General features: G+C 46.1%; 1 protein-coding gene across 2 annotated transcripts in view; it reads right to left on the bottom strand.

Annotated features, from left to right (window-relative positions):
- Positions 1-27,387, bottom strand: part of IMPACT (impact RWD domain protein) — a 267,241-nt gene that overhangs the window by 202,771 nt on the left and 37,083 nt on the right. The window contains exon 2 of one of the 2 annotated variants that reach the window (XM_078687410.1): positions 12,823-12,951. The exons of the other annotated variant lie outside the window; for it this stretch is intronic. Within the exon in view, the coding sequence (XP_078543536.1) occupies positions 12,823-12,951 (129 nt within the window). The remainder of the gene's footprint in view (positions 1-12,822; positions 12,952-27,387) is intronic. 2 annotated transcript variants of the gene reach the window in all.

Here is a 27,387-nt window from a genome sequence, read left to right on the forward strand (position 1 = left end):
CGTGTTTCCAGAAACGACTTTGTGATGGGGGCTTCCTCAATGGACTTGTTTGAAGTAGCCGCCGATGTTGATGGTGACGCAGGCGTTTGGGACTTCTCGCCTTTTGTGGATGTCTTCATGAGTAACTCATTAATCGGTCGAACTCCCCTGCGGGTGGTGTTGGACATCGTGCTGTGTTCGGCCCGTCTAGGCAGAGCAGAGCAATATACACTTCCGTTCGCCGTCAGGGAGGTCTATTAACTGGTTCTCCTGTCACCCCCTCTGTCCCGCTGCCGCGAGCGATCCAGTGATATCCACTTAAGTCGCTAGGTAAGTGCAGTGGACGGGAGTGGTGTCTCCAACCCTCGCGAGATAGACGCGGTGTAGTATCCTGTTCTGTTGATGGGGCCCGGGATCTTTGGTCAAGGTGGGATCAGGTCGCAGTCGCGGGTGTTCCGCAGCCCGCCTGCGCTCCCAGCAGAGTAGGCTTATGTCATCGATTGCGGGCCTCGAGACTCCGATCTATGGGGGTCGCTCGGGACCGAACAGTCTCTATTCCCCCTTGCAATGTGCATCGAGGCGCAGGCGAGCAGTGGCTGTGTCAGTGTGCCACCGGGGGCTCGATTCGTGCCCCCCGAGTGCCAGGGAGCAGTGCAAGCGGGGGTGGGCGCCCAGACAGCTCACAGATGGCCCGGAGGGGGGGTCCAGCAATGGACAGGCGTCAGCTCTCCTCCCGCCGGGGGCACGACCACCAGGCCCCCCGAGCACCCCCCACTCCTCACCTCGGGCACGTAGTCTGCGCTGTCAGGCGGGCCGTAGGCCTCTCGCTAAGGTCCCCTCTCGGCCGGGCATGGGCTCTGGCTCTTCAGCCAGGGTCGGTCCCCAGCCGCTCCCGGCAGTGAGACGGAGGCGAGTCCTCTTTCCCCAGGTCCTTTCCCTACTCGTGGCTGCGTCCTTTAGGCCCAGGCCGGGGCCTCGAGCGGGAGTCCCGATGTGAGGCGCTGTGGACTTTCGGGGGCCTCGTCCAAAGTAGGGGTGGTGCAAATCCGGTCGTGCTCGGTTACTCGAGCTGTTCACCACGCTTTTCTCTTGCTGCTCACCGGCCGGCCCTGGCTGCAGTGTAGGCCCAAGCCGGGGTCCAGCGTACAGTGCTCCCGGGCCGCAGTCCACCTCGGGTGCGCGAGTGCAGTCTCCTGTGCCTGCGACCCCGCCGCTTTGCCGGAGATGGCGGTGGCTTCACGCTGGCACCCAATGTGTCGATGGGCGGCAGTGCGGGACAGAACAGGTCGGGGCCACCGTGGCCTCTCTCCGCCAGCTCCGGAGTGTGTGTAGGCCCAAGCCGGGGTCTAAGTTTAGGGCCTGTCCGGATCACGGCGCGCCTCAGCCTCGAGGCATGGCCTCCTTCCAGGCAGCCCCTCTGCGCCTCGGGGGGGGGGGGCTCCAATGCCGAAGGTCCGTCCCGGTCAGCGGTTGTGGCACCTCCGTACAGGCCAGTCGGCTTCCGGGTGATGGCAGGTCCGACTGGTGCCAAGTCTGCTCCGCGACTCGCTCCGGCTCCCGCCGGTGATGGCGGCGTGCGAGGGCGGCTTCACCGCTGTCAGTCAGTACACCGGGGCTATGTGTCCGCGCCGTATTGAGCAGGGCTTCAGGGGGGCTAATCGGCTATTTCAGGGCTGTTGTGGGGGGATTACAGGGGATTAGGGCGAGGAGCTCCGCGATTACACCTCCGTCTCGGTCGCCATCTTGGCCACGCCCCCAATTTTGTTTTTTTTTGTCTGTGTTAACCGAGGCCTTTTGAATTGAATATAATTATGTGTAGGATATAGTTACTATTGGGGGTTTTCAGCCACCCTTCATCCATTTGTCTGGAGTTATATCCATCACATTATTCTCCAACCCACTCAAGCATGCATAAAGGGGCAATGTTTCAGCCCACTTCAGCCACTGGCTGACTTCACTATGAGTTATGAAATGCTGCCATTTCACAATCAGCACATCCACACACAAATTAGTTCTCTTCAATGCAAGCTAGTACTATGGTAATGTAGGATTTTTTAGACCAAAACAACATTTTTGCCTTTAGTCATTTTTTTTTTTTTTTTAATAAACAGTTTTTATTACAAAAGGTATAGCATACACAGCTTGTCATTGCCTATAACCCTGGGGCCGGCAGCGTCAGTAATCATGGAAAAACAAAATAGTACACAACCTATGTGCCGACATCCCGGAGGCTCTGCGGCGATTCCAGATCAAGGCGTAATGCTAAGACCAAAGCTAACATCGTACGGCAGCGAAGTCGACTGTTTGATATTTTTCTCTTTTTCATAAAACCAACAACGAATCACCTAACTGGAACATGCAAAATAATAAGAGCAGAGTCAAATCGTAGTCACAATTGATACATCAAATAGGAAGAAACAGCACTAAGTTAAAGCAGCATTAAATTAACGCAGGAGTCTTCCCACAGGTCCAGCCCGTGTCATAGCTAATTCAGCAGTTGGAGAGTCACATAGTTCACCCCTGTATACGTTCCAGTGCCCCCACTTCCTGTCCCACACCTTAGGGCAACCCCGAATTTTGTATACCGTCTTTTCTGCAATCATGCACCTATCCATTTCAGCCACCCATCCCACCACCAGGGGTTTGTCCCTGGAGCCCCATTTCATCGCGATGGAACGTTTAGCTAACAGAAATCCCAGAGCTGCCCATTGTAGTTCCTGAACATTGAGGTCGTTGGCCCCACAGATATCAAGGACACATGGCCTCGGCAGTAGTTGCAGTGGCTTGCCTAAAGAATCGCTCATTTTCCTCGAGGACGCGGCCCCAAAACTCCTGCACCTAGTCATTTTCTTTTTAACTTGACGAACACTCGGCAGCTTCTAGAACAATAAAGTTTGCAAAAACCATTACAAAGCAAAACAATTGTCAAAAGGCCACCAGACAATGTCATCCCCTACTGCTTTTCCGATGCTTATTTTTTATGTTTTGTTTATTTTTATCATTACTATTTGTTCGACTACCAGATCAGTGGAGTTTTGGTCCTGGTGAAGGAGGCAGCCAAAGAAAGCGGGAACAGAAATGTGCATCAACAGCTCTTTTAGATCCATGGACAGCCACCCAAAAGTGCTGAAATAACAGATAAAATATAGGAGACTGGGATGTGTATAATCCAGGGTCACACTCTTTTTTGCTTTTGAAATGTAGGAGTCTGCTAGTGTGCTTGCTAGAATGTGAGAAGTGATGAAAGAAGGAGTTTGTCATCGTAATATTCGAATAATGTATCCCATATTGTTTGTCTTTAAAAATATATATAACTTAATGAATTTTTATATTTTTAAATTATGTCACTGAATATATGCAGCTCAGGTATAAATTAAATTTGGCAAAAAACTCTTTTTGAAAAAGTAATTGTGTGTTGGACCATAAAATGTACAAGCTAGGTAGGAAGTTATGTAGAAGAAATATAGGTCATGGGGGGTTTCTTTCGTGTTGCCAATACCGTAATTTACCCGGTCTTCAGACCTAACCAGTAGCGGCTCCTGGAGGGAGTGGAGTGGGGTGGTGAGGCGGTGGGGGGGTAGTAAACCACGGAATATGGCCAAACAGAGGTAAGTACATAAATAACTAAACAAAATTAATTACATAGCGCACACTGCATTGCCATTTGGTGATGCAGCGTGCGCAGTGTAATTCGTGTGCACAGTGCGCACCGTTTGGCAGTATTCTGTGGTTTATTGCCCCCGCCTTGCCCCTCCCCTGCCCTGCCTCACCACTCCTTCCAGGAGCTGCCACTGGACCTAACTCATATAGGGCCTGATTCACAAAGGGCCTCTGCACTTGTGCGGAGGCCCCACAGTCGTGGCAGGATCTTCGCAATGAGAAACTGCAATGCGGAGGTCCCGCTACGAGTGCATGGCCCAAGACAAGGGTACAGGGCCTTCGCCACTAGTGCGGAGGACCTTTGTGAATTGGGCTCATAGTGTTCCCTGTCTTTCTTCCTAAGGATTGCTGTTGACCCTTTAGATCAGGCCTTTGTTCGGAGTCCAGCTGTATATTAAAATAACAAAGCCTCCTCGTGACTTTAAGGTTGCTGCACCAAATGGAATGCATGTGGCTGAATTAGGTCCCAGTGTCGGAACATGACACCAGGGCAGGTTTAGTATGTTTCCTGGGTCAGTGGGATCCAAGAACTGGTCCACAAATAGCTACCGGAAACAAGATTCAGCGTATCTCCATACTTTCCAGCACTGCACACAACAGTTCAATATCTATAAATTCAATAATGAGACAACTGCAGAAGTTACAGAGAATTTTCAACTGTATGCTCAATGACGCCACCTCTGGGAAAAAGAATAATTTCATGGCTTGTCCGTTTACCGCATTGCACTGTAAAAATGGAAAAGCACTGGCAAAGCCAATGGGACCCTTCTTTGGGACTTATTGGCTTTGCCAATGATTGTGATGCATGCGCCATTTACAAGCACCTACAAAGTCACGTGGGCGTTTTTTTTCTTTTTAGTTTCAGCAGATCCGGAGCTAAAGAAAAAAACAAAAAGCACAAAAGCTTTTTTTTTCATTAAAAAAACAAATAACAGGTGGGGTAACTGCTGGGACTTATTTCACTAATCCAACAGGTCCCAGTGACAAGCATTTCGTGTCTAACAGCATACAACAAAGGGGATTTGCAGTCCGTTTTATCAGTCACATGAAATTCCAATATGCTGAGGATAATGCCGGTTTGACTACCTCATTAAATCAATACCAAAGGAAACAAGCATTGGAAATGCAATAGGTCTCGCAATAACGCGAGTCTGAACTATTAGCATTGTAAATGATAATGCCCTTTATTTTTGCGTTCTGGTTTTTGGAACATAAATAAAAGGCTTTGTCATTTACAAGGCCTATAGCTTAAATATGCGTTAAAATGAGACCTATTGCATTGCAATGGTGGTGGTGCTGCTGAGTTTTCTCTGAATCTGCACCCACAATCTGCACCCACAATCTGCACTCTGAATCTGCACTCTGAATCTGCACTCTGAATCTGCACTCTGAATCTGCACCCACAATCTGCACCCACAATCTGCACCCACAATCTGCACCCACAATCTGCACCCACAATCTGCACCCACAATCTGCACCCTGAATCTGCACCCTGAATCTGCACCCTGAATCTGCACCCACAATCTGCACCCACAATCTGCACCCACAATCTGCACCCACAATCTGCACCCACAATCTGCACCCACAATCTGCACTCTGAATCTGCACCCACAATCTGCACCCACAATCTGAATCCACAATGTGTGAGTGGCGTTGCGTGTGTGAGTGGCGTTGCGTGGGTGAGTGGCGTTGCGTGTGTGAGTGGCGTTGCGTGTGTGAGTGGCGTTGCGTGTGTGAGTGGCGTTGCGTGTGTGAGTGGCGTTGCGTGTGTGAGTGGCGTTGCGTGTTTGAGTGGCGTTGCGTGGATGAGTGGCGTTGCGTGGGTGAGTTGTGTTGCGTGTGTGAGTGGCGTTGCGTGTGTGAGTGGCGTTGCGTGTGTGAGTGGCGTTGCGTGTGTGAGTGGCGTTAGGTGTGTGAGTGGCGTTGCGTGGATGAGTGGCGTTGCGTGGGTGAGTTGTGTTGCGTGTGTGAGTGGTGTTGCTTGGGTGAGTGGCGTTGCGTGGGTGAGTGGCGTTGCGTGGATGAGTGGCGTTGCGTGGATGAGTGGGGTTGCGTGGATGAGTGGGGTTGCGTGGATGAGTTGCGTTGCGTGTGTGAGTGGTGTTGCGTGGGTGAGTGGCGTTGCGTGGGTGAGTGTGGTGTTGCGTGGATGATAGTGGGCTTGCGTGGGTGTGAGTGGTGTTGCGTGTCTGTAAGTGTTGCTGTGTGGGTGAAAGTGGCACAGAGCCTTTGATGTGGCATGGCGCAGGAGAAATGCTGCTGCTGCTAATTAAATACAAGAGTGGCCGGGAAGCGGCCGGGAAACACAAGTACGGCCGGCCACATAATTAGGGGAGGAGAAGCCGCACAGCACACGCTGGGAGAAGCCCTTTGATGTGCTGTGCGGCCGCGATGCGCGCTCTGTGCTGGGGGAGGGCCATTAGCCTGAACTCGCGGCAAGATCAAACGAAGGGTGGGAGGGACATTGAGGAACAGATGGCCATGAAAGTGTATGGGCCAAAAGCGCGTGCCTGTGGCCACGTGCACTCGAAGAAAACGCCACGAAAAAAAGCGGTGGTTACACAATCAGTTCGAGCACTTGAATTCTCGCCATTTCCCATTCCTTCGGAATGGTAAAGGCGAGACCTAAAAAACGGGTCGCAAAAGCGCTGATACTGGTAATATGGGGGCCTAACTTCGTTATTTGGGGGCAGCGAACCCTCGAGTCAGTAGGATAACCCCGGTAACTGGTTTAGCAGTGAATAATTCCTTTACACCTTTATCACATGAGGATAGCGTGAAATCCTGGCACGCTTTCAGCACTCAAGGTTTAAAGTGGAGAGCCTGTCTACAGCGTGTAAGCTAAAGGTCATAAAATGATTACTTATCATTATGCCTGACACCGTTCTCTTTCATCGAGATTCGAAGAGCCTATATTCTGCAAGGGTTTTTAGGTTTCGACCTGGCGAGGGGCAAAGCCCCTCCCAGAGGGAAATCTTTTGTTTTCAGTAGTGAGGTTCGGACCGCCTCTGTTTCCAATTGGCTAGCTCCATAAATGGAGACTAGCCATTGGGAGACAGAGGCTGTCAATCGCGCTTTCTCACGAAAACGCGATTCGGGGGCGTTTCTGGTGCTTTTTTTAAGCCCCGCCCCTTTGTCCCGGGCCGCGCTGCGATTGGCTGCCGGCCCGGGACACCCCCGTGATGTCATTCCCGGGCCGCGCTGTGATTGGCTGCCGGCCCGGGACACCCCCGTGACGTCAGCCAATCACAGCGCGGCCCGGGACCTGGCTTGTTTAGCGTTCCCCGGGCCGATTTTTAATCCCAATCCACCGGTACACGTGTAAAGGCGTAATTTGAAACCAGTCCATGAAAAAAGGGAAGAGAGAGTAACATATTCTTCAGGTGAATACGTGGGGGAGGGAGTGCGGCGCAACTCTATGGAGTGGGAGCGCTCAAGTTACCAACTAAAAAGGAACCGTTACTGGGACGTCATCAGCGGGTATGGCCGTTTTATAAAGCGCCTGTAAAAGAATCCTCGCTGTCGCTTCCAGGCGCCCCGAGGCTCGGGTCGGAGCTGCGCAGAGCGGGCGGCCTGGAGGAGTATGGGCGTGGCTATGAGGGCGGGAGAGACAGTTTACTCAGTCACGAGTTCTGGCAGCACACAGCGGCATATTTTGGGAACTGCGTCCGCGTTTGTTTCCATCACACGGGCCTGGCGCGGCCCCAACTGTGTCAGGGGGCACAGCCGCGTGGCCTGGAGCCGCACTGGACGCCGCTGCCGCCGGGGGGCGCGTGCTGCGACCGCGCGCACGGGAGGGATTCTGGCGGTGCTGTAGGACGGGGTGCGAAGTAGAGAGTGCCGGTGTTCGCAGGGAGGCTGTAGGGTGTGCTGTTAACAGTGGAGCCATTGGCTGGTGTGTAGGTGGGGCGATGGTACTGTGGACAGAGTGTTGAGGGCGCGGCTGGTGTGGCGCTATCGATGGTGTGTGTTTTTTATAGGGTAATGTGCAAAGTAGAACTGCAGGTGAGGGCCTAGAGTGGAACGCTGTGAGGTGTCGAGGGTGACATTGGTGTGTATAGGTGGAGCTATAACGGATGCATTGCTGCGGTTGGTGTATTATGTAGTAGGTAAGGCGTGTGATGCTTGTATTTTTGCAGGTAGTTGTAGAGCGCAGACGTGTGGGGGGGATGTCAAAGGTAGTATTGTTGTAGGTGAGCAACTGGTGGTGGATTTTAGAAGTGCATCTGCCTTGGGCGGGGTGGAGAGGGTGGCAGTGTTCCAGTTTTTTATTATTTAATGCGTTTTTATATAGCGCGGACTTTACCCGAAGGTGTCAGACCGCTTCACAGTAGGAACAGTAATGATACATGATGAGAAAATTACAAGTGAGCAAATTAGAAAATCAAACGTTACGTTACATGAGGCAATAGTGACAATTGTGAGCAAACAAGATACCAGAGGTAGCCAACGGTACATTACAAGAGGGTGGATTTGTGAAAGGAGTGTAGCCGTTCGAATTGTAGGACGGGTGTAGTGAGGAAGTACTGCTGTAGGTGGGGACTAGAGGGCGGGTTGTTGTCGGTGATGTGTTGTAGCTGAGAGGTGGAGGGTGGATGTGTTGTAGCTGCTGGATGGAGGGTGGTATTGCGGGCTGGGGCTGCGTTTCTGCGTGGGGTGTAGTTGTTCCTCTTCAGTGACAACTAAGCTTAAGGTGAACATAGAGCAGCGGGTGGGTTGGTAAGGACGGCGATATCATCACCTACCTAGACTGCCTTGGGGGGCTTGCCTACTCTCTAAACCCACGGAAGGGGTCTGCTTAAATGTAGGTCCTTGTCGTGGGACTGAAGCACCTGATGATTGTGCTGAGGTCTGCCCGCTGCGGTGCCCTTCGCAGCTCAGAGTGTACTCTCTGCCTGGGCGAGGACAGGGCCGGGCCCTCCCCTTCCTTCTGTAATAAGACACCAGCGCAGACAGCGGGCGGTGTGCAGAGCAAGCACACAAGTGTGGTTCATATAAACACAAGAGGATCTCCGTTCCGCCACAATCGGGTGCACGCCCACTCAATCCCCCAACAGGCACGCTTTCACTTATAACCAGCGCAAACGCATATTCCTGGCTGTGGCAGAGCTGGCCTTTGCTCCGAGTGCCCCCGGCACTTCCACCCCCCAACCTCCCACCTACAAAACCAAATGTGGCGCCCCTCCATTTGTCATCTTTTTAAGTGTATGTTGAAAAAAATGGGAGCGGTAGGGTGAAGATAATGCGGGCAAGAGAAAGGAATGCCATAATGACGAAAAGCAGTTAAAATGCAGACCAGGGATTCCCTCACTACCACCATTTGACAGTGCTCACAAGTCTCCATAACTATTGTCTCTTAGATTCATTTAGTTTTATAGCACTCACAAGCCTGTCATACAAGTCTGTTCTGCTGCATGCTTTTCCTCAGTGCGCCGCGCGTGCCCCTCTTTTGGTCTGTTGCTGCCAGCTGGAAGGGAACAGATTAATTATTGATGTGTTAGGCACACCTGCGAACAATTTAAAGTGCACAGGGGATTAAGGCTCTAAATCTGTTTGTCATCATTTTAGCACCCTCTACCCCCTGCAAACTTTCTCTCAGGCATGTTTTCATTTAAATGTTTTTGAGGCCATTGAAAAGAGAGCTTTAAGATTTCACTGTGGTCAGAATTTGTGAACAGAATGTGCAGCAGGCAGCCTTCCAGGGCGCCTGTAAAGTAAGAAAAGTGGTCGATTGGTCTTCAGACATTGGCTTGAAATATTATCAGACACATCTTGGATCAGCCACAGGAGTATTTTTGTTTCATCTTCTGTATGGGGGACTATTTTACACCTGATACATATATTATGTTACAAAAAAACTCACAGGTGTAAGGTGGCGCTCTTGAGCACTCCTATGTGCAGAATAATTTTGCAGACAATTCAATCAAAGTAATCCAATGGAAAGAAACAAAGTTTTATTCATGAAAGATTAAGCTATTGACATTGTAAATGACAATGCCATTTATTTATCTGTTTTCAAAACCAACTCATAAATAAACAATTTGTCATTTACAATGCTAATAGCTCTAACTTTGGCAAAGGCGAAACCGTTGCATTGTAAATGCTTGTTATCCATTTTTTACTCGTAAATCTCCGAACTGTTGATTTGAAAGGCCATTCCTATTAAGTCCAGCAGATGGCAGACTGGCTCCACTATTTAAATAAGTTGCTGCCTTCAATTTGTTTTTAGGTCTCGCCTGAGCATGCGCTGCATTGTGAGACGTTTACTAAGTGGGTTTTCAAAGTGCTACCTCACGCTTTAGCTGGCCTAAAGCTTGCGGTTACGCACACATGAACGTGCTAAGACGCCATCCGGCTTTCTTTAATGGCTCATTAAGCCATACAGCGCATGGATCATGCTCCCCCAACCCCCTCCCTTCTCCCCCTTCCTCCTCGTCGGCTTCATGGCAGCATGTGAATAATGCTCCTTCACCCCCTTGCTGTCTGCTCTCACTACCCCCTCCCTTCTCAGCACAGAGAATATTCACCCATCATTCAGTGCCGTGGAATTCATTACAACAAATTAGCGCACACCTGAATAAACCTACCTAGCCTGAACATGCAGTTCTGCCGGTGTCGAGGCAGCACGGAGCAGAAATATCGGATTTAAACTCTCGTCCGCCCTTCATGTGTCAGCGTCCCTCCAGCTCCTCTGAGTGGACTCTTCAAACCTTTCCTTTTCTGACCATGGGGGGAGGGGGCGCAACCGCGCTTCTGACTCTGCAGCTCTATCAATCCATAGTGGTACGTTCAGCGCCTGGAGTATGGGAGTCGTAGCGCCTTGGGAAGCAGAAACTACATCATACCGTAGAACGCCTGTAATGAATGCCCTTAATTGTTAAAACAAATATACAAACAGCAGCTTGGACAGTGTGGTTAATACTTGTAAGAGGTGAGACTTGTAGGTCGTCGGCTTAATCTTGCGTAATTTCTGGAGTTTCACATTCTGCGTGTCAAGTGAAATTCCCGGAATACGCCACATTTTACCTCAAGAGCAGTCAAACAATGAAACCGACCATAACACTGGCAGCTCTTACTTGCACAATGTGTTGTTTTTGTGGTTTTTTTTGGTTGAGCGCGAAATGTGTTCTTATATCCAAAATGGACACAATGATACATTTCACAGAAAAATATAATGCTAAATGTCCATTTTGCATATTGTACAATTGCCTGTAATGTTTACCAAATTTCGTTTAATTATGCAAAAACAAATTTTGCACAACCCTATGTGATACGCCAGTTCCTGGACCCGTACACACACGTGCTTCCTCCACCCTTGCTCTCTCTTCCTCTCCCTCTCTCTACTTCTCTCTCTTTCTCTCTACATCTATCTCTCTTCCTCCACCCTCTCTCTCACTACCTCTCTCTCTCTACCGCTCTTCCTCCACCCTCTCTCTCTCTACCTCTCTCTCTATCCCTCTCTCTACCTCTCTCTACCACTCTCTCTCTATCTCTACACCTCTCTCTCTACCCACCTCTCTACCCACCTCTCTCTCTCTACACACCTCTCTCTCTCTACACACATCTCTCTCTTCCACACACATCTCTCTCTCTACACACATCTCTCTCTCTAAACACATCTCTCTCTCTCTACCTCTAAGTGGCAGCCGGAGCCTAATAGCACTGCTTGTCCCTAAAAAAATTTTTTTTTTAAAAAGCATTGGCATTGGCATTGCAAATAGGTCTCTCCTTTGGGGCTTTATAAGTGTTTAACCATGCAACAGTTAATGTTGTTGCACCAAGGATATTGTGCTCTATAACTAAATACTTATAAGGTCTCAAAAGCAAGACCTATTGGCTATGCCAAAGCTTGTTATATCAGTTTCAAAGTAGCTCTACAGCCAGCGCTATCAATTTAGGCAGAAAACGCGGAGTAAGAACCAGATTCAGGCGGGAGACTTCCGATTTTTTAAGTCTTAAAATGGCTTAGTTTTAGCAGTGTCCCTCATAAAATTGCCTGTGCTTTAACCTAAGTCAAAGGGGAAAATACAGTCATCCTATTTATTTTTGCTCTCCCTCTCTCCAATATCAAAATGTTGGCGCGTGTGGGACTGGATTTAAATTAAACATAGCACGGCCTTCACTTCAAATACAATACCTGATATGGAAATAAATGTAGGTTTCCTGTAATGTTTGTTTCCTTATAACCTTTATAGGGGGACGGGAGGCAACGGGGGAGAAACACTGGGCAGATGCAACACGGACGGTGTGGGTAGGGGAAGCAACACAGAGTATAGCGCTGGGAGGAGCACCAAGTAAGGCGCAAGGAGGGGAGCAAATGGCGAGGGTGAAGCAAAGGACAAGCAAAGCTCAGAGAGGGTAGCAAATGGCTAAGGGAAAAACAAATGGGAAAAGGATCGCAACGTGGAGATGAGGGAGGAAGCACACGTGGGAAGCAGCAGGAAAACACATGCACTCTTGTACTTTGCTTAAAAAAAAAGAAAATAGTAGCGCCTGCAAAAGAATGCAATGTAAGGACACAGTAATGCTCCAGAGGAGAGACAAACACAAAAAGAGGAAGCCCACGCATGCAAACAAATCGGAGTGACAATGAAGCCGACCAATGGTAAGCAATGGGTGGGTACTAAGCCCACTATAAGCTAACAATACATCTGGCAACAGACAGTGCATGCTCTGTCTTGTAGGCGTGATCTAGAAAGGAAGAAACATTGCAGTAACAGAGCTTGAAATGCAGATCAGTATCACTGGAATTGACAAAGTGATTGCTGTATTGGAAGTCAGGAATATTTTGTATGTGGTGGTGTGCTATCACTTGAAATAAATACTAAAGTGATTGAGAGTGTGAAGGTGTACTAGGAATAAAAGGAAATAATACGCCAGGCAGTAAGAAACATATTTACCAGCAGACGTTTCCCTAACCCCTTCTAATCCAAGCTCCTTTTTACTCCGCTACAACAGCATTATTACACAACATTATCATTTTTATTAGTTATGAGAACATCAGCATTCTAATATCGCATTAATGCAGATGCGCGCAAATACCCAATTTACATTCAAGAAACAACAGGAGCAGAAACGTTTGAAACATCAGTCCCACAGTTCCTTGCTCAGCATTCACAGTGACATTTCTCAAGCAGCAAGAGGTCAGTTAAAAATGTTTTTCAAATGTATTAAACATGTTACCTGTAAGCAAAGGCTGCATTTCGACAGGCTAGCAGGATCACTGATGCGTATACAAAATATCCTTGCAGCTTCATCAATGACGCACCACTCGTCTCCATAGATGGATGACAGCGCTTCAATCTCGTCAATCTAAACAGAATAAAACTCAGCATTTACAAGAATTCTCAACTGTGGCTTTGAAGCCCTAACCTATGCCCGCATAAACAGGGCACCACTGAATGAGCCAGTTACTGACAAGGAAGTGAGGGCCCAAACCAAGTATTGTGAAGGGAACACTGCCAAAAATGTGGGGTTATCACAGGAACCTTTACCTTGTGCGTGTGAATTGACATTTAAAACACTGAACACATATGGGACCATAGTCCTTGTTTTTGATGTAATGTTTTGGTTATCTATATGTCATTGTATGTCATTTTTCTGATGGGATAAAGAAGAATGCAGTGTGGATGGTTTTTATATAAAAGAATTAGAAAAAATGTTGTATAATGTATGTATAACAATATTGAATGTATATGATTACAAGTAATTTATGAAGAATGTAATAAATATTTGAAGGAAGATTTTGGGTCATTGACTATGTTGGATTAATGCCTATAATTCATGTAGATAGATCAAGCGGAAATATGTATGTCAAGCAGTAAAGGCATTATTCCTATATTTGAAGGTACAGCCACTGTAACAGGCATTTTTCCCTCAGAAAACACAACTGGTTAGTAAAAAAAGGCTATGGCAGCACATCTGCCATGCATGGCTGTACTCCTGTCAAATATGGGAATCCTAGAGACCGAACCCTAAGGTGGGCTCCATTTCCATATATAGATAACAAATATATGTGATGCAACGTGTGATGAATCTCGGCCGGAGGGTATTAGTGCAGACAGTGGTAGCTGAGCCCCAGTTGTAAGAACTAGGGACTTTCCTTGTGTCTCTGGTGTTCTGCAGCTGCACAAATTGGGAACCAATTACCCATTCTAGCACTTGACTCTCATGGTGGCAAGGCAGAGCAATCCAAAGTTTAGCCAGGGGAGGTGCTCGGAGACTCAGTACTCATCAACACAACACTAAATAACTGTCCAGTGAGTGTTTTGTCTTTTAAAAAGGAAGAGTACTTCATTACACACACTCCTGAATGTTACTCACAAATATATGCAACAACGGCAGGTGGAAATACCAATGACAACATTCTCTAAAGAGCCTCACAATCAAAAGAGACTCACTATCAAAAGGGGTTGTCCACTAAAGAAAGTTAAAACAGACCATATAATAACTATAACGAAAAAGTAACTTTTAGAAAGTTACCCTTTATCTGCCGGAGCTGTGAGATGGCTTATTAGCATTAACCTATTCCCGCCCTCAGTCTGTGCTCAAGCTGAGGAAGAAGTGTCGAAAATACATGGAATTCCTCCCAAGAGCACACAATAGCTCAATAGACTATGCAGGGTGGTGGTTGTGCCCGTCCTGTTGACACCCAGTGTCAAATCGCGCATGACAGGTCTGTCTGAAGCACATATAACAGTGTTGCGCCCTTCAAAAGGTCCAAACAGGATGCCAGGACACTTCTTGTGTATTGCCTGCCAGGTACCTGAAGGACCCTGCTATTGTTCTACCCGACGTCCGTCTCTGGATTTGTTGAAGGTACAATGCTAGCTTCAAACTTGATTTTAGTCTTAGATGTGTGAGGACACTAAGTTATGTACAATCCCTACTCTCACCACCAGACTCTGAGTCCAAGTTTAGTGTGGCTGAAGACCTTCACCTTTATGAATCTGCCCCAACACATTGTATTTTGGCCCTGGTGCTGTAAAGCAAACATGAGCTACTACAAAAGTAGGTAGGTCAGGGTATATGAACCTTTACTCCACTGGTCAGAGAGGAACTAGGAGTGTGTTAGGGTGTCCCCCACCAACAGGCTGGTGAATCATAAAAAGCTATATCCTCACCCAGCCTTCCTACGAACACTACTAATCTTGTGAAAATATGCCAGGTGGCCTGAACCTGCTGCACTAGGCATCTGTGACCTGTGAGAAGGACCAGAGGAGTATGGACCCCCTTCTACCTAAACTCCAAGGACTGAAAGGTCTCCAAGTATCAGAAGGCTGGTCCTCTTGGTAGCCCTGGGAATATAAAAAGCCGAAGAGGACATTTCTGTGAAGATTCTCATCTGACCAGTGGTAACTGGACCTGAACTGGTCTTTGCTTTTCCCTCTGCCTGGCACCCTGAGAGACTCTATGCTCTCCCGGAGGTCCTCGGGCTGTTCAAGTGTACTTCTGTGGTTCTGTGGGCACCGAAAGAATGTTTGGGATCTTTTTCAAAACTGCTGTCCTTTAGCTTCAAGGAAACTGACCGTGAAAAGTGTCCGACCACCAGCTCCACAGCGTCAAATTGAATTTCAGGTTTGTCCCAGGCGGGTAGAAATATTTCTTTAGAAAAACAACAACTCCTTTTCAGATTGGGACTTTAGAAAAAAACATTAACAACAATTGTGCCATCAATGTGGCTGACTGTAACAATATAAACAACAAAAACAAAGCACTTAGTAGAAGTTAAAAACTTCAAAAGTCAATCCATAAAGTAGGATGTTTCAAATCTGTTGTTTCTTTTACAAAGTAATCAGGTATCTGCGATCATCTGTACATACGTAATGAAAAAACAGCAGAAACAGCCGACACGTGTTTCGTTACATTTGCTTTTTTTTTTATTACAGTACAAATAGAACTGCCACGCCAGGCAGTATAAACTAAAGCAATAATAAAGAAAAAAAAGAAATAAAAGAATATAAATTCTGTGTTCAGATTTTACAGTACATACGGTATTTCCCTGTCCTACTATAGCGAGACGCTTCATTCATTCAGAGTAATGTGATAATACAATATTACAGATAGACAGTCAGGTCACACATTTACATTGTGGGTCTGAAGTGATAAGTATTGCCTTAGCGGTTCCCAGATATCTTTAGGTCTGGACGTTACAGGTAATTCCTCAGCATACTTCCAACTTTTCACGGCAATACACCAGATCCTTAATCCATGCATCAATTTTCGGAGCAAGTTTACTTCCCCAAGTGAACATAATCCGCCGTTTGGCGGGTAAGAGGGCCACTCTAACAAACCTGCCCAGAGTGGCCTTCAGCTGGGTGACGTAGCCATGTAGGCACTCCAGGGGTGTGCATTGTAGAACGATTCCTGTCATAGTGTGTATGCGTTCTGCCACGTCCTTCCATTATTTCAACACCAGTCTACATTGCCATGCGAGATGGAGAAAATCGGCGTTAGATTGCCCACATCGCTTGCATTGATCGGGTTCTCCGAGGCCCATTTTGTACAATTTGACAGGGGTGTGGTACATTTGATGGATACATTTAAAATGAATAATACGCAGATTACCATTAGGTGTGAGGTGGCCCGTTAACATACAAGTTTGCGCCCATTCTTTCAAAGTAATCTGGGATTCAATATAGTATTCCAGCATGCAAAACTTTAGTCTGGCCCTCGCACTGTTTCCTCTTGCACAGCCCTATATAACTTGGTAATCACCTTTTTCCTGGTTGGGGCTACTAATAGTAGCTGTAATGAGCGAAGTGTAGTCGGCTCAGCAGGGAAATCGGGATAATGGTCCTTGATTGCACGTTTCAGGCAGTAACATGAATACTGGAAAAGTAAAGTGGGATTTTGAATATATTCCAGATCGTTTCCTGTGATGTAACTACCCTCAGGAGAGAGAGCGCGCATATGCGTAATGCCAGCGTCTTTTAAAGCTTTCATGGGTCCGGGGCGTGGCTTGCGCGCCGCTGTTGCATGGCGTGCCGCGCTTGAGCTCCGGGGAGAGTTGGTCCCGTAGAGCGTTTCTCTCCGCTTCTTCGTGCCCTTGCGACCTGAAACTTCACTCATCAGCGGCGGAACATGCGGTGACCTTCACGACGCTGTTCTTTCCGCGTTATCAGCCACCGAGGATATGTTTCCTGAATTATTCCTCACAGGCGCTCGCATTCCTGAAGTGCGACCGCCATTTTGTCGCGCATGACGTTCCTGTCATCGGACTTCTGAGGCGCTGCAGCGGATACAAACTTGCGGTATTCAGCGCTTGGCTGAGGGTTTCTACACACGACGGCTGAAATGGTAACATTTATGCTTTTTCCTTGATGTTACTTTCTTGCTTCTTGGCTGGTCTTTTGAGCTGCTCGCTTTTATTTTTTCTCTCATATTCTTCATGGAGGTGTCCGTTCTGCTTTATTGAAGAGATTTCCTGCGCAACTTTCCTCATACTTGAACAGCTACTCTTGCTTTGCGTGTTTTGAGCGTAAACTGCCACTGTTCTACACTAAGTCTACATATTTTGCGCAACTTTGGTGTTCCAGCCTATTCCAGTGTATTCTCTCAGGCTCCTGCTACGTCACTTGTCATTATGAGTCGGTCATTGAACAGCAAGGACTCTAAGGACCTGGGCGCATCTTTAAAAAGACTTAAGTCAGTCTCTCCGACGCCTGAACCTCCTCAGGCAGACACTGCTTCCACATTGGACACCATTTTGGCGCGCCTGAATGAAGTTCATGAAATTGCGCAGTCAACAAAGACTAACACTGACTTACTGCAAGTGGAAGTGTCTGCTATCCGGAATGACTTTAAAGCCCTTTCTCTTCGTGTATCAGCGACAGAAACACGAATAAGTTCTGCAGAGGATGGGATGCAAAAGCAATCCAGGTCCCTTTCTCAACTGGAGCGTTCTATGGTGGCGTTGCGCAGAGACCTCACGGAGCAGGAAGACCGTAATAGGAGATCCAATCTCCGTATTTTTGGCTTGCCGGAGGACTCAGAGAAATCATCCTCCTCTATGATTGAGTTTCTATCTCATTGGATTCCGGATACACTCCAACTATCTTTTCACAGAGATTTTGAGATTGAAAGAGCACACCGTGTTCCTACGTTTCGTTCTAAGGCAGCCACCCAGCCAAGAGCAATTATTTTTAAACCCTTACGACATCAACACACTGAACTGATTCTGTCTCATATGCGCAAGATTAAACAACTCAACTGGGAGGGTCATCGCATTTCCATTTCTCAAGACTTTGCCAGAGACACAGTCATAAGACGGAAAGGCTTCTTGAATCTTCGGAAGCGTCTCACCGATTTGGGCATTCCTTTTTCCTTTTCAGGTCCATCCAAGTTTCGCATCACTTATAAAGGACGTACCAGGATCTTCGATGAACCGGCAGACTTGACAACGTTCTTAGACAACCAGGAGGAAATAGAGATGGAGATTCAAAGAGCAACAACGCAGGCTCCTGGGGCCTCAGTGACCTGATTTGTTTATCTCTATACTTGTGGTTGCACTGTTTTCAAGATGAATTCCTCTTCTTTCTTTCTAGTAGTGTTTACACGCTAATTTACCTCTCTGCTATTGTACTTTCTTTCTTCTCTTTCTCTTCTCCATACTACTCTTGAATCTCTTCTTCCTTCTCAATTCCGTCCTCTCAGCCTCTTTTTCTGGTCTATCCTTTGCATGATACTTGCCTTGTTATAGTTATTGGGTGCAGATTTCTTGCTTGTATTTAATATACTATTTCTTTTTTCACTAGCACTTTTTTTTCTCATTTTTTTCCTTATGCTAGTTCTTGTTCTAGTATAGCGGAGTAGAATTCTCCTTTCGGTTTCTGCTCCTTTCCCTCTTCCATCTCTGTCTCTTCCTTGTCTCTACATGCTCCTCTCTTGCACTTATCTTTTTTTTCCTTCTACGATTCCACTCTATAGTATAGTTATGTAATTGTTGTTATTATTAATATGTGAATTAGCTGCCTATTCGTCACTATATTTATGTAAAGTTACATATTATTTAGGTTCTTTATTGCATAATTAAGTTTTTTTTGCATTTTTGATTCAATTGTTCTTCATTATATGATCTTGTTCATGTTATGATATCGCTAATCTACCCTGAAGTGTATTATTCCTCTTATAGCGTCTCAGCTCCTCCTTTTCAAAATGTTTTTGCACTGAGTTCGGCTGTTTCTTCATGTGGTTTATTTATTTTCGTGAGTTTTTTTCTAATAATTGGGCTGTTTCTCCTTACCAATTTTTGCTCTTAATACGGTTCCCCTACTCGCCCTTTCCACGTTCTCCCTTGCATGATGTGGGTCTCTTTTAGACCTCCCCCTCTGCTTCTTTTCTTTTTCTCTTCTTGTCTTTCTTCTCTTCTGGCCTTTCTTTTTTCCTGGTTCTCCCACATGGTTGCTCCCGTAACATCTATTTTGCTTAATAGCTGGTCCACTGTTTGTTTGCACCCTGTTCTGTGTTTGTCATCAATGCTGTCTCCGTTTGTATCCCCCTTTGTTCCATGCCAGGTTTAAATGTATTATCCCTTAATGTTAAGGGATTAAATCATCCAGTAAAACGATCTAAAATCCTGGATTACTGTAAGTCGCTCTCGGCAGACTTAGTCCTCTTTCAAGAATCTAAAATTACCAGTAGAGAAGCTTTATTTTTAAAGAAAGAATGGGTGTCGGATGTGTCTTGTTCTGATGCTTCTGGTAAACGCAATGGGGTGCTTATGTTAGTTTCAAGGAATTCAGGATTATCAATCATCTCTTCTGAACATGATTCTGAGGGTCGCTGGCTTCTATCTAAATTGTCGGATGGACAACATGACTTGTTTGTTATGAATATATATGCCCCGAATGTGGATAATCCAGCCTTTTGGAAATCCATTTCTAAAAAATTGCATGACACTCCTCATGCTGGCAATCTCATTGTTGGTGGCGATTTTAACTTACCAATGGATCCTTTATTAGACAGGAACTCTGCATTCCAGTTTCGTCCACCTAAAGCACATAAACAGATGATTAACATGTGTTCCACTGCTCAATTACATGATATTTGGCGTCTCCATAATCCCACTGGCAGTGACTTTACTTTCTTTTCTTCCCCTCATTCCTCATTCTCTCGTATTGATTATCTCCTGGTTCACTCCTCTCTTGTCTCAGCTTCTTCCTCTCCGCTGATTCACCCCATTGTCATTTCCGATCATGCTGCGGTCACTTTTACGCTTACGTCCTTTGCGCCGAAACCGCGTGGTCGTTCCTGGAGACTTAATACGGAAGTGTTACATGACTCTGATCAAGTGGATAAATTCTCCACGGACATAAACACTTTTTTCCGTGAAAATGAGGACTCGGTATCTTCTCCAATAACTCTATGGGACTCTTTTAAGTGTACTTTTCGGGGCCAAGTTATAGCATGCATGTCCAAACGCAACTTGATGATTAAGAGGGAACTTACTGACTTATCTTCTAACATCAAAACTCTGGAGGCCTCCTTTAGACATACTAAAGACCCGACTATCCTACAACAAATTAAGCTCCTAAAATACAAATATAACACTATTGTCACTAAAAGAGCTCATATCGGCTTCCAGGCGCAAAAGTCCAAAAAGTTACTTTTAAAGAATCGCGCTGGGAAACTCTTGGCTGCCACGCTAAAATTCCAAGATTCTTCCTATAAGTCCTCCCAGATCTCTTCTATTAAAGACCACACTGGCTCTACCAAATTCCAAACTGAGGAAATTCTTGAAGTCTTTCGTGATTTCTATAACAAATTATACACCCCCTCTAACCAGGCTTCTTTTGACAAGTGCCAAGACTTTTTAAAATCAATTCCGATTCAATCAATCTCAGAAGGAGATCGCTCTACTCTGAATGCTCCTATCTCACCGGAGGAAATAGCGGCTGCTATCAAGGCCACCCGCTCGGGGAAAGCTCCTGGTCCAGACGGATACCCGATCTTATTTTATAAAACCTTTCTTCCGCTACTTGTTCCTAAGCTACAAGCTGTCTTTGACACTTTCATTCGTAATGGTTCTGTTTCTGGTACAGCTGCTGATGCCACAATAGTAGTAATCCCGAAAGAAGGCAAGGATCATTCAGATCCTAAGAATTTCCGCCCTATTTCGCTTCTTAATATGGAAGCGAAGATTTTTGCTAAAATTTTGGCTAAACGTCTAGAATCTTTTATTCCTAATCTAGTCCATCCCTCCCAAACTGGATTTGTTAAGGGTAGACTGGCAAGAGACAATATCCGCACTTTCTGTCATATTATTGGAGCGGCTAAGCGATCCCAATTACCTGCCGCGGCCTTAGCCCTCGATGCGGAAAAGGCCTTCGATAAGGTCTCTTGGCCTTTCCTTCGAGCTGTCTTATGTGCACATAACCTCGGAGACTCTTTTATTAACATGGTAATGTCTCTATACTCCCAACCTAAAGCTAACATTAGGGTTAATGGTGCTACTTCCTCTTCTTTTAATCTTTGCCAGGGCACGAGGCAAGGGTGTCCCTTATCCCCTCTCTTGTTTCTGTTATCTATTGATCCTCTCCTTCGGCTGATTGATTTACATCCTGATATCAAAGGATTTTCCTTTGGCCCTCATTGTCTTAAAACCGCTGCCTACGCTGACGATGTTCTCATTTTCTCAGATGATATAGCGTTGGCCATCCCTGCTATCTCTGACACCATTTCTTTGTTCTCTAAAGTATCCGGATACACTCTAAACAGAGATAAGACAGAAATGTTCCCTTTAAATGCCTACTGTTTCCCTGCTCATATGGGTTCGGCTGGCTTTAAGTGGCAATCTACCCATCTCAAATATCTCGGCATCTATTTCTGTTCCACGCTTCATACCACGGTTGCCTATAATGAATCTCAAACTCTTACTAAGGTTCGTCATCTTCTGGATACATGGTCTCCGAAACATATTTCGTGGTGGGGTCGCCTACAAACCCTAAAAATGATGATCACGCCGATTATTAATTTTGTCTCATCCATGATTCCGATGAAATTATCCGACTCTTTTTTTCGGGAAATCGATGGGATCACCGCCAAATTTCTTTGGAATGGTAAACGCGCTCGATTAGCATATAAATATTTACGTAGACCCTGTGATATGGGGGGGTGTAATTTTCCGGATTGGGAAAAATATCAGACGGCTTTCTTGGCCTCTCAGGGGGCCTTATGGTTTTCTCCTCCATCCCATCATACTCCTTTATGGCTACACATAGAACAGGACTTAGCTGCACCTCTACCAATTGCCTCTCTCTGTACTACTTCCACTTCCCACATTCTGTTTTCCCGCTCTATAATTATTGATACAATTTCCGCAATTAAGAGAGTGGACAGGAAGCTGGCATTTCCTCTGCACAAAACTAGATGGTCTTCCATTTGGCGTAATTCCAAAATTAAACTTAATATCACTCCCACCCTCATGTCATATTGGGCTACGAAAGGTGTCTCTCTTGTACAACATCTGTATAGTGACTCTGGGGAGCCCTTACCTTTTTCTACCTTAGCGCTCAATCACTCTCTAACTAATCTTGACTTCTATACCTTTCTTAAAATCAAGGTTGCCATCTCAAAAACTCGTCTTCACCCCTCCTCCCCTACCATCTCGCTATTTTGTATTTGGCTCAAAGCTGGTCATGTTGCCTCCCGCATATATAAGTTTCTATCTTCTACTTCGCTTCCTGACCAGACGGTTGCACAACAAAAATGGATGCGTCATTTTGATCACAATATTACAGATCATTTATCATCTGAAGCTTGGCAATCCATTAGCAAATTTGCGCTTCGTAACAAATTAGCTCCTTCCCTAATACAGTCCAAGTTTTTCTCGATTAACTTACTCCACTGGACACCTGTACGTCTTCATTCTCTCAACCTTAAAGAAGATGATCTCTGTTGGAGTTGTGGCCTGGAGGCGGGGGATTTCCCTCATATGTTCTATAATTGTTCCTTACTTAAACCTTTTTGGGACCTTATTCAGCAACATTTATCTCTTATCTTTGACATTCAGCTCCAGCTCTCTTTTCCTCTAGTTATATTAGGTCCCTGGGCTGCTCCTACGCCCCTTCCCCTTGATTTGTTACAATTACAGCTGTTAGATCTTCTGTTATCTATTGCGGTAAAGGTTATCCTTATGGATTGGAAATCTTTCTCATCAGTCTCTTACCATACGTGGTGGGCATGGGTTTCCTTCTTACGCAGTGCTCACACCTCAGTAGATCTAGCACACCTATCGCCTTCCATTTCAAGTGGGATTTGGGCATCATTGGATGAATACATGGACCTCTCCTCGCAAGGTGTAGTCCCTCGATTTCCTGTTGGTTTGTCTACTTAATGTTTGGTCTGCTAGTTATGTTGCATTGGGCTATTCCTGTGGGATTCCTTCTCTCTTTCTCCCTCTTTCCTGTCCTCTCATCCCGTTCTTTCTGTCTACTGCTATTTTTTCCTTTCTTTCCTTCCTTCCTCCTTTTGCTCTTGTTTCTTCCCCTGCCCCCTCCCTCATCTCAGAGGCTGATATGTTCCACGTTCTGCACGATATACCCATTATTGACTTATATTAGTAACTTCATATTGATTCCCTTCTTTCTAATTTTATTTACATATAATTGAGTTACTGATCAAATGATATCCATGTTTGGTTTTTCACGTTCTACTCATATTGGAGTGTATCACCTTTTTGTATTTTGACTGCTATTATTTGGATCCTTATTTCTCTCAATAAAATCTTGTTGAACTAAAAAAAAAAAAAAAAAAAAAAGCTTTCATGGGTCCTATTTCCTGAGTGACTGATAAGGTCGCATGGTAGGCCAGGGGCAGGGCAGGAGCATATAAGGGGAGTTTGTGTGCACGTTTACCAATTGCCTGCCATGCTGCAATGGTAGTGTCAATGGTGTTGATTTCTATTTTTGCTGTGTGTCTGTGAGTATATGTTAGGACGCCCGCAAGTGGTATGGGATGCGCTTCTCCATCTTCTACTGCGATGTGCGGTATAAAGTTGTGTGTCCTGAACCAATAATAAGCGTATTGGGCCTGTGCGCAGAGATAGTACACATAAAAATCTGGTGCGGCAAATCCTCCTTTTCCATAGGAGACAGTTAGTGTATACCAGCTAATTCTGGGCTGTCCGTCACTCCGTACTAACCTCAAGAGTTTAGTTTTCACTGTTATAAAAAAATGTTTAGTGAGTTTGATCGGGATGATGCAAAAAAGATATAAAAACAGGAAAGGATTACCATTTTAATTACTGCAATGCGGTCTACCAGGGACAGCGGAAGATGTACCCACTTATCCACCTGTTGCATAAAGTGCTGTAGGTTTGGCCATAATTCTCTTTGATTACAATGTCGGGGTCGCGGTGCACCCAGACACCCAAATATTTAACCGGGTCTGCTGTCCACAACAATGAGTATTCCAATTGGGGCAGAGACGTAACCGTTGTCATTGGGTTAATAACCAATTTCTCCCAGTTGATCAGGAGTCCAGAGAAAAGGCCAAATCTAATATATTCTCGGACGACTGTGGACAGATGTTGCTGAGGGTCGTGAATAAAAAGGACCATGTGGTCTGCATACATTGAGATGCCGACAGGCCGGTGATTAAAATTGAGAGCCGATTCCCTATGCCGTTGGTGGTTTTTACATGCCAAAGGTTCCAGCACAAGGGCAAATAGGAGGGGGGACAGGGGACATCCCTGTCTGGTGCCACGTTCGATATTAAGAGGCTCCGAGGTGAGTCCGCCCACTCGTACCCTTTCTGACGTGTTTGTGTATAAGATCTGTATCCATCTCGTCAGGACACTTGGAAACCCGGTTCTTTGTAATATGCGAAGCATATAACTCCACTCAATGGAGTCAAACACATTAGCCACGTCAAGTATGACAGCAGCTGTTGATAGTTCGGGATTAAGAATATGGTACATAGCAAAGATGGTACCTAGATTGTGGGAAGTGGAGCGTTCTGGGATAAACCCGGACTGGTTAAGGAGCACAAGAATGGGCATTAAGGGTTGAATTTTTGTGGCCAGGATCTTCGCTAATATTTTTGCATCTAGATTAATCAGTGATAGGAGACGATATGACTCGCAAAGCGTGGGCGATTTGTCTTTTTTAAGAAGTGTGATGATCAGGGCTTGTCTGAGGGAGGGGGTAGAATCCCGGCCTCATGAGCCTCCGCATACATTTCTAAGAGATGGTGAACGAGGAGAGCTGCATAGGTTTTATAGAATTCTGCTGTTAGGCCATCTGGCCCTGGATCCTTGTTGTTAGGGAGAGAATAGCTTCTCTAACATCAGTTTTGTCTATGGGCTGACTCAAATACTCTCGGTGGGCATCCGACAACCATGCATAGGATATGTCTGATAAGTAGTAGTCTAGCGCCGCGTCACCCACCCCACCCCGTGTGGTGTACACTGCCGCGTAGTACTTTCTAAATTGACCAACTATTGCTTGTGGAGTGAAATGTTCTTCACCGTGTTTGTCAACTATCTTAACAATCTGATGGTGTTCGGACCGGAATTGCAGTTTAGAGGCCAAGTTCGTACCAGGTCGAACACCTTCACCAAATGCTCGGGCCACATGGCAACGTGCTATATATCTTGCCTCTGATTCGGCCAGTGTATCGTATTCCACCAGGAGTTCGTGGACATGAGCTAGAGATTCTGCAGATGGTGTGTTCTAATACTGTTTCTCCAGCTCACCTAAAGCCTTCTCTGTTTTAGATAGTTGACCTTTAATGTCTTTCAGAATCCCTGTATTGTCACTTTGAATGCCTCCCAAAGTGTGGCCTGACTCTCTACTGAGCCCACATTCAATTCGAAATAGTGTATAATAGCTGTTCTGATTGCCTCATTATATATAGGATCAAGTAATGCCTCGGCACGGAAACGCCAGGTGAAGGGGCGGAGTGGGTTTGTAGGGATCTGAATACTTAAACTGACGGGCTTATGATCCGAGAGAGTGCGTGGTAGGTTATATATTTGTGTGACCCACCCGTTAGCTTCTTCATTCAGCAGCCAGTAATCCAGACGGGACCAGCAATTGTATGCAGCGGTGATATGTGTACCCTCTTGAACCTCTGCATTGCCCAAGCGCCAAACATCTACCAAACCCATTTCCGCCATGGCTTTACGAATACATTGAGCTACCTGGACAGTACGTGCACCTGATGGATTAGATTTATCAACTTGGGGGTTGAGGTGTGTTTTAAAATAGCCTCCCCATAGGACAGCAAATTCAGGCCATGACCATAGAACATTAAGCATGTGTATAAAGGGTGTTGGTTCGTCCACCACAAGACCATACATGTTAAGAATCGTCAGCATTGTCATACCCAATTTACCCTGTACCATGGCCCAGCGGCCCTCCGTATCTGTGTAAGTATGTATAGGCAGGAACAATACTCCCTTTTTGATTAGAATGAGCACCCCTCTGGAATAGTTAGAGTAGGATGAAGCCAAACGGAAACTTGCCCACTTGTGTGCTATTTTAACTTCTGTGAGTTTACTCAAGTGTGATCCTTGCAATAAAGCGATTTGAACAGCATGTCTATCTAGATATGCCAGGATCTGGGGGACTTTCTTGGGGGTGTTAAGACCGCGGATGTTCCACGTTAGGAATTTATACGCTTCACCCATTGTCAGTCCAGGGAATTCTCAACATACTCTGAGTGTTTGACTGTTGGTGCTCAATGCGGATATTGATGAGGACTCCAACTGCGGCATGTAATCCGATCACAGTACCTACAACTATAGAAAACAATGAGCCATCCCCTCCCCCCACCCACTTTAGCAACCCCAATTTGCCAAAGACATATCCCACTAACGTAAAAAGCCCCAAAAAAGAAGAAATACCATAGAACTTACTGAGGGGTACACCCATTGGGGGACGTAGCGGCACAGACCACTCCCAGATGAAGGAGGGAGGGGGCCGCAGGTTTTAATTTGGAAAGCTCCCAAATGCGACCCATCTAGTCAGGCCTAAAAGGAAGGACATGTCAAGCAGCATGGGGAGCAGGGGCATTAACCAATATAGTGAAACCAGGAGCTGCATCTAACCAGAGATACTAAGCTCAGCCAAAACTGCAGAATAAAGGAGTCCCACCATGCGTGTCTGCTGTGGGAAAACATGAATATGTGGGTATACTATAGAGATCACCGTTGGAATAACATAGCACAGATATACATTGCGTGGTATAGACTTACAGAGGTCGTGTTCGGACTCATCAGATCTATCAAACAGTGCATCAATATACCATAATAACATTAACTAGTGAGTTGCCTTCAGCAGCGGAATACGTCATCGAGGGCCCATAGAGCACCCGTTGATCAATCATCAACATCAGAGGTATTGGCTGGAGAGGGACGTTTGCGCTGCAGAGATTTGGCATAGTCCATAGCCAGCTTCGGGTTTATGAGAGTCTTGGAGTTGTCCTCTGCACCTATACGTGGCGAGCAGTGTAGATCATTGCATATTGAATTTGCTCTTTCATTAGTAGTTTTTTTACACCTAAAACTCCTTCTGCGCAGCCTGGACTGTGGCCGTGAAGTCGGGATAAAATTATAAGACATTGCCTTGATAGTTTATGGTGTCCTTCTGAAGAATAATACGCAATACTGTATTCCGGTCTCTGAAATTCAATAGACCTGTGATGATCGGCCTGGGAGGGCCCCGGGGGCGGACGGGTCGCCAGTGATCTATGAGCCCGCTCGATGGCAAACATAGTGGAAAGGTTTTCGGTCCCACAAAGATC

The sequence above is a fragment of the Lissotriton helveticus genome, chromosome 4_1, assembly GCF_964261635.1.
Source record: "Lissotriton helveticus chromosome 4_1, aLisHel1.1, whole genome shotgun sequence".
NCBI classification, from domain to species: domain Eukaryota; kingdom Metazoa; phylum Chordata; class Amphibia; order Caudata; family Salamandridae; genus Lissotriton; species Lissotriton helveticus.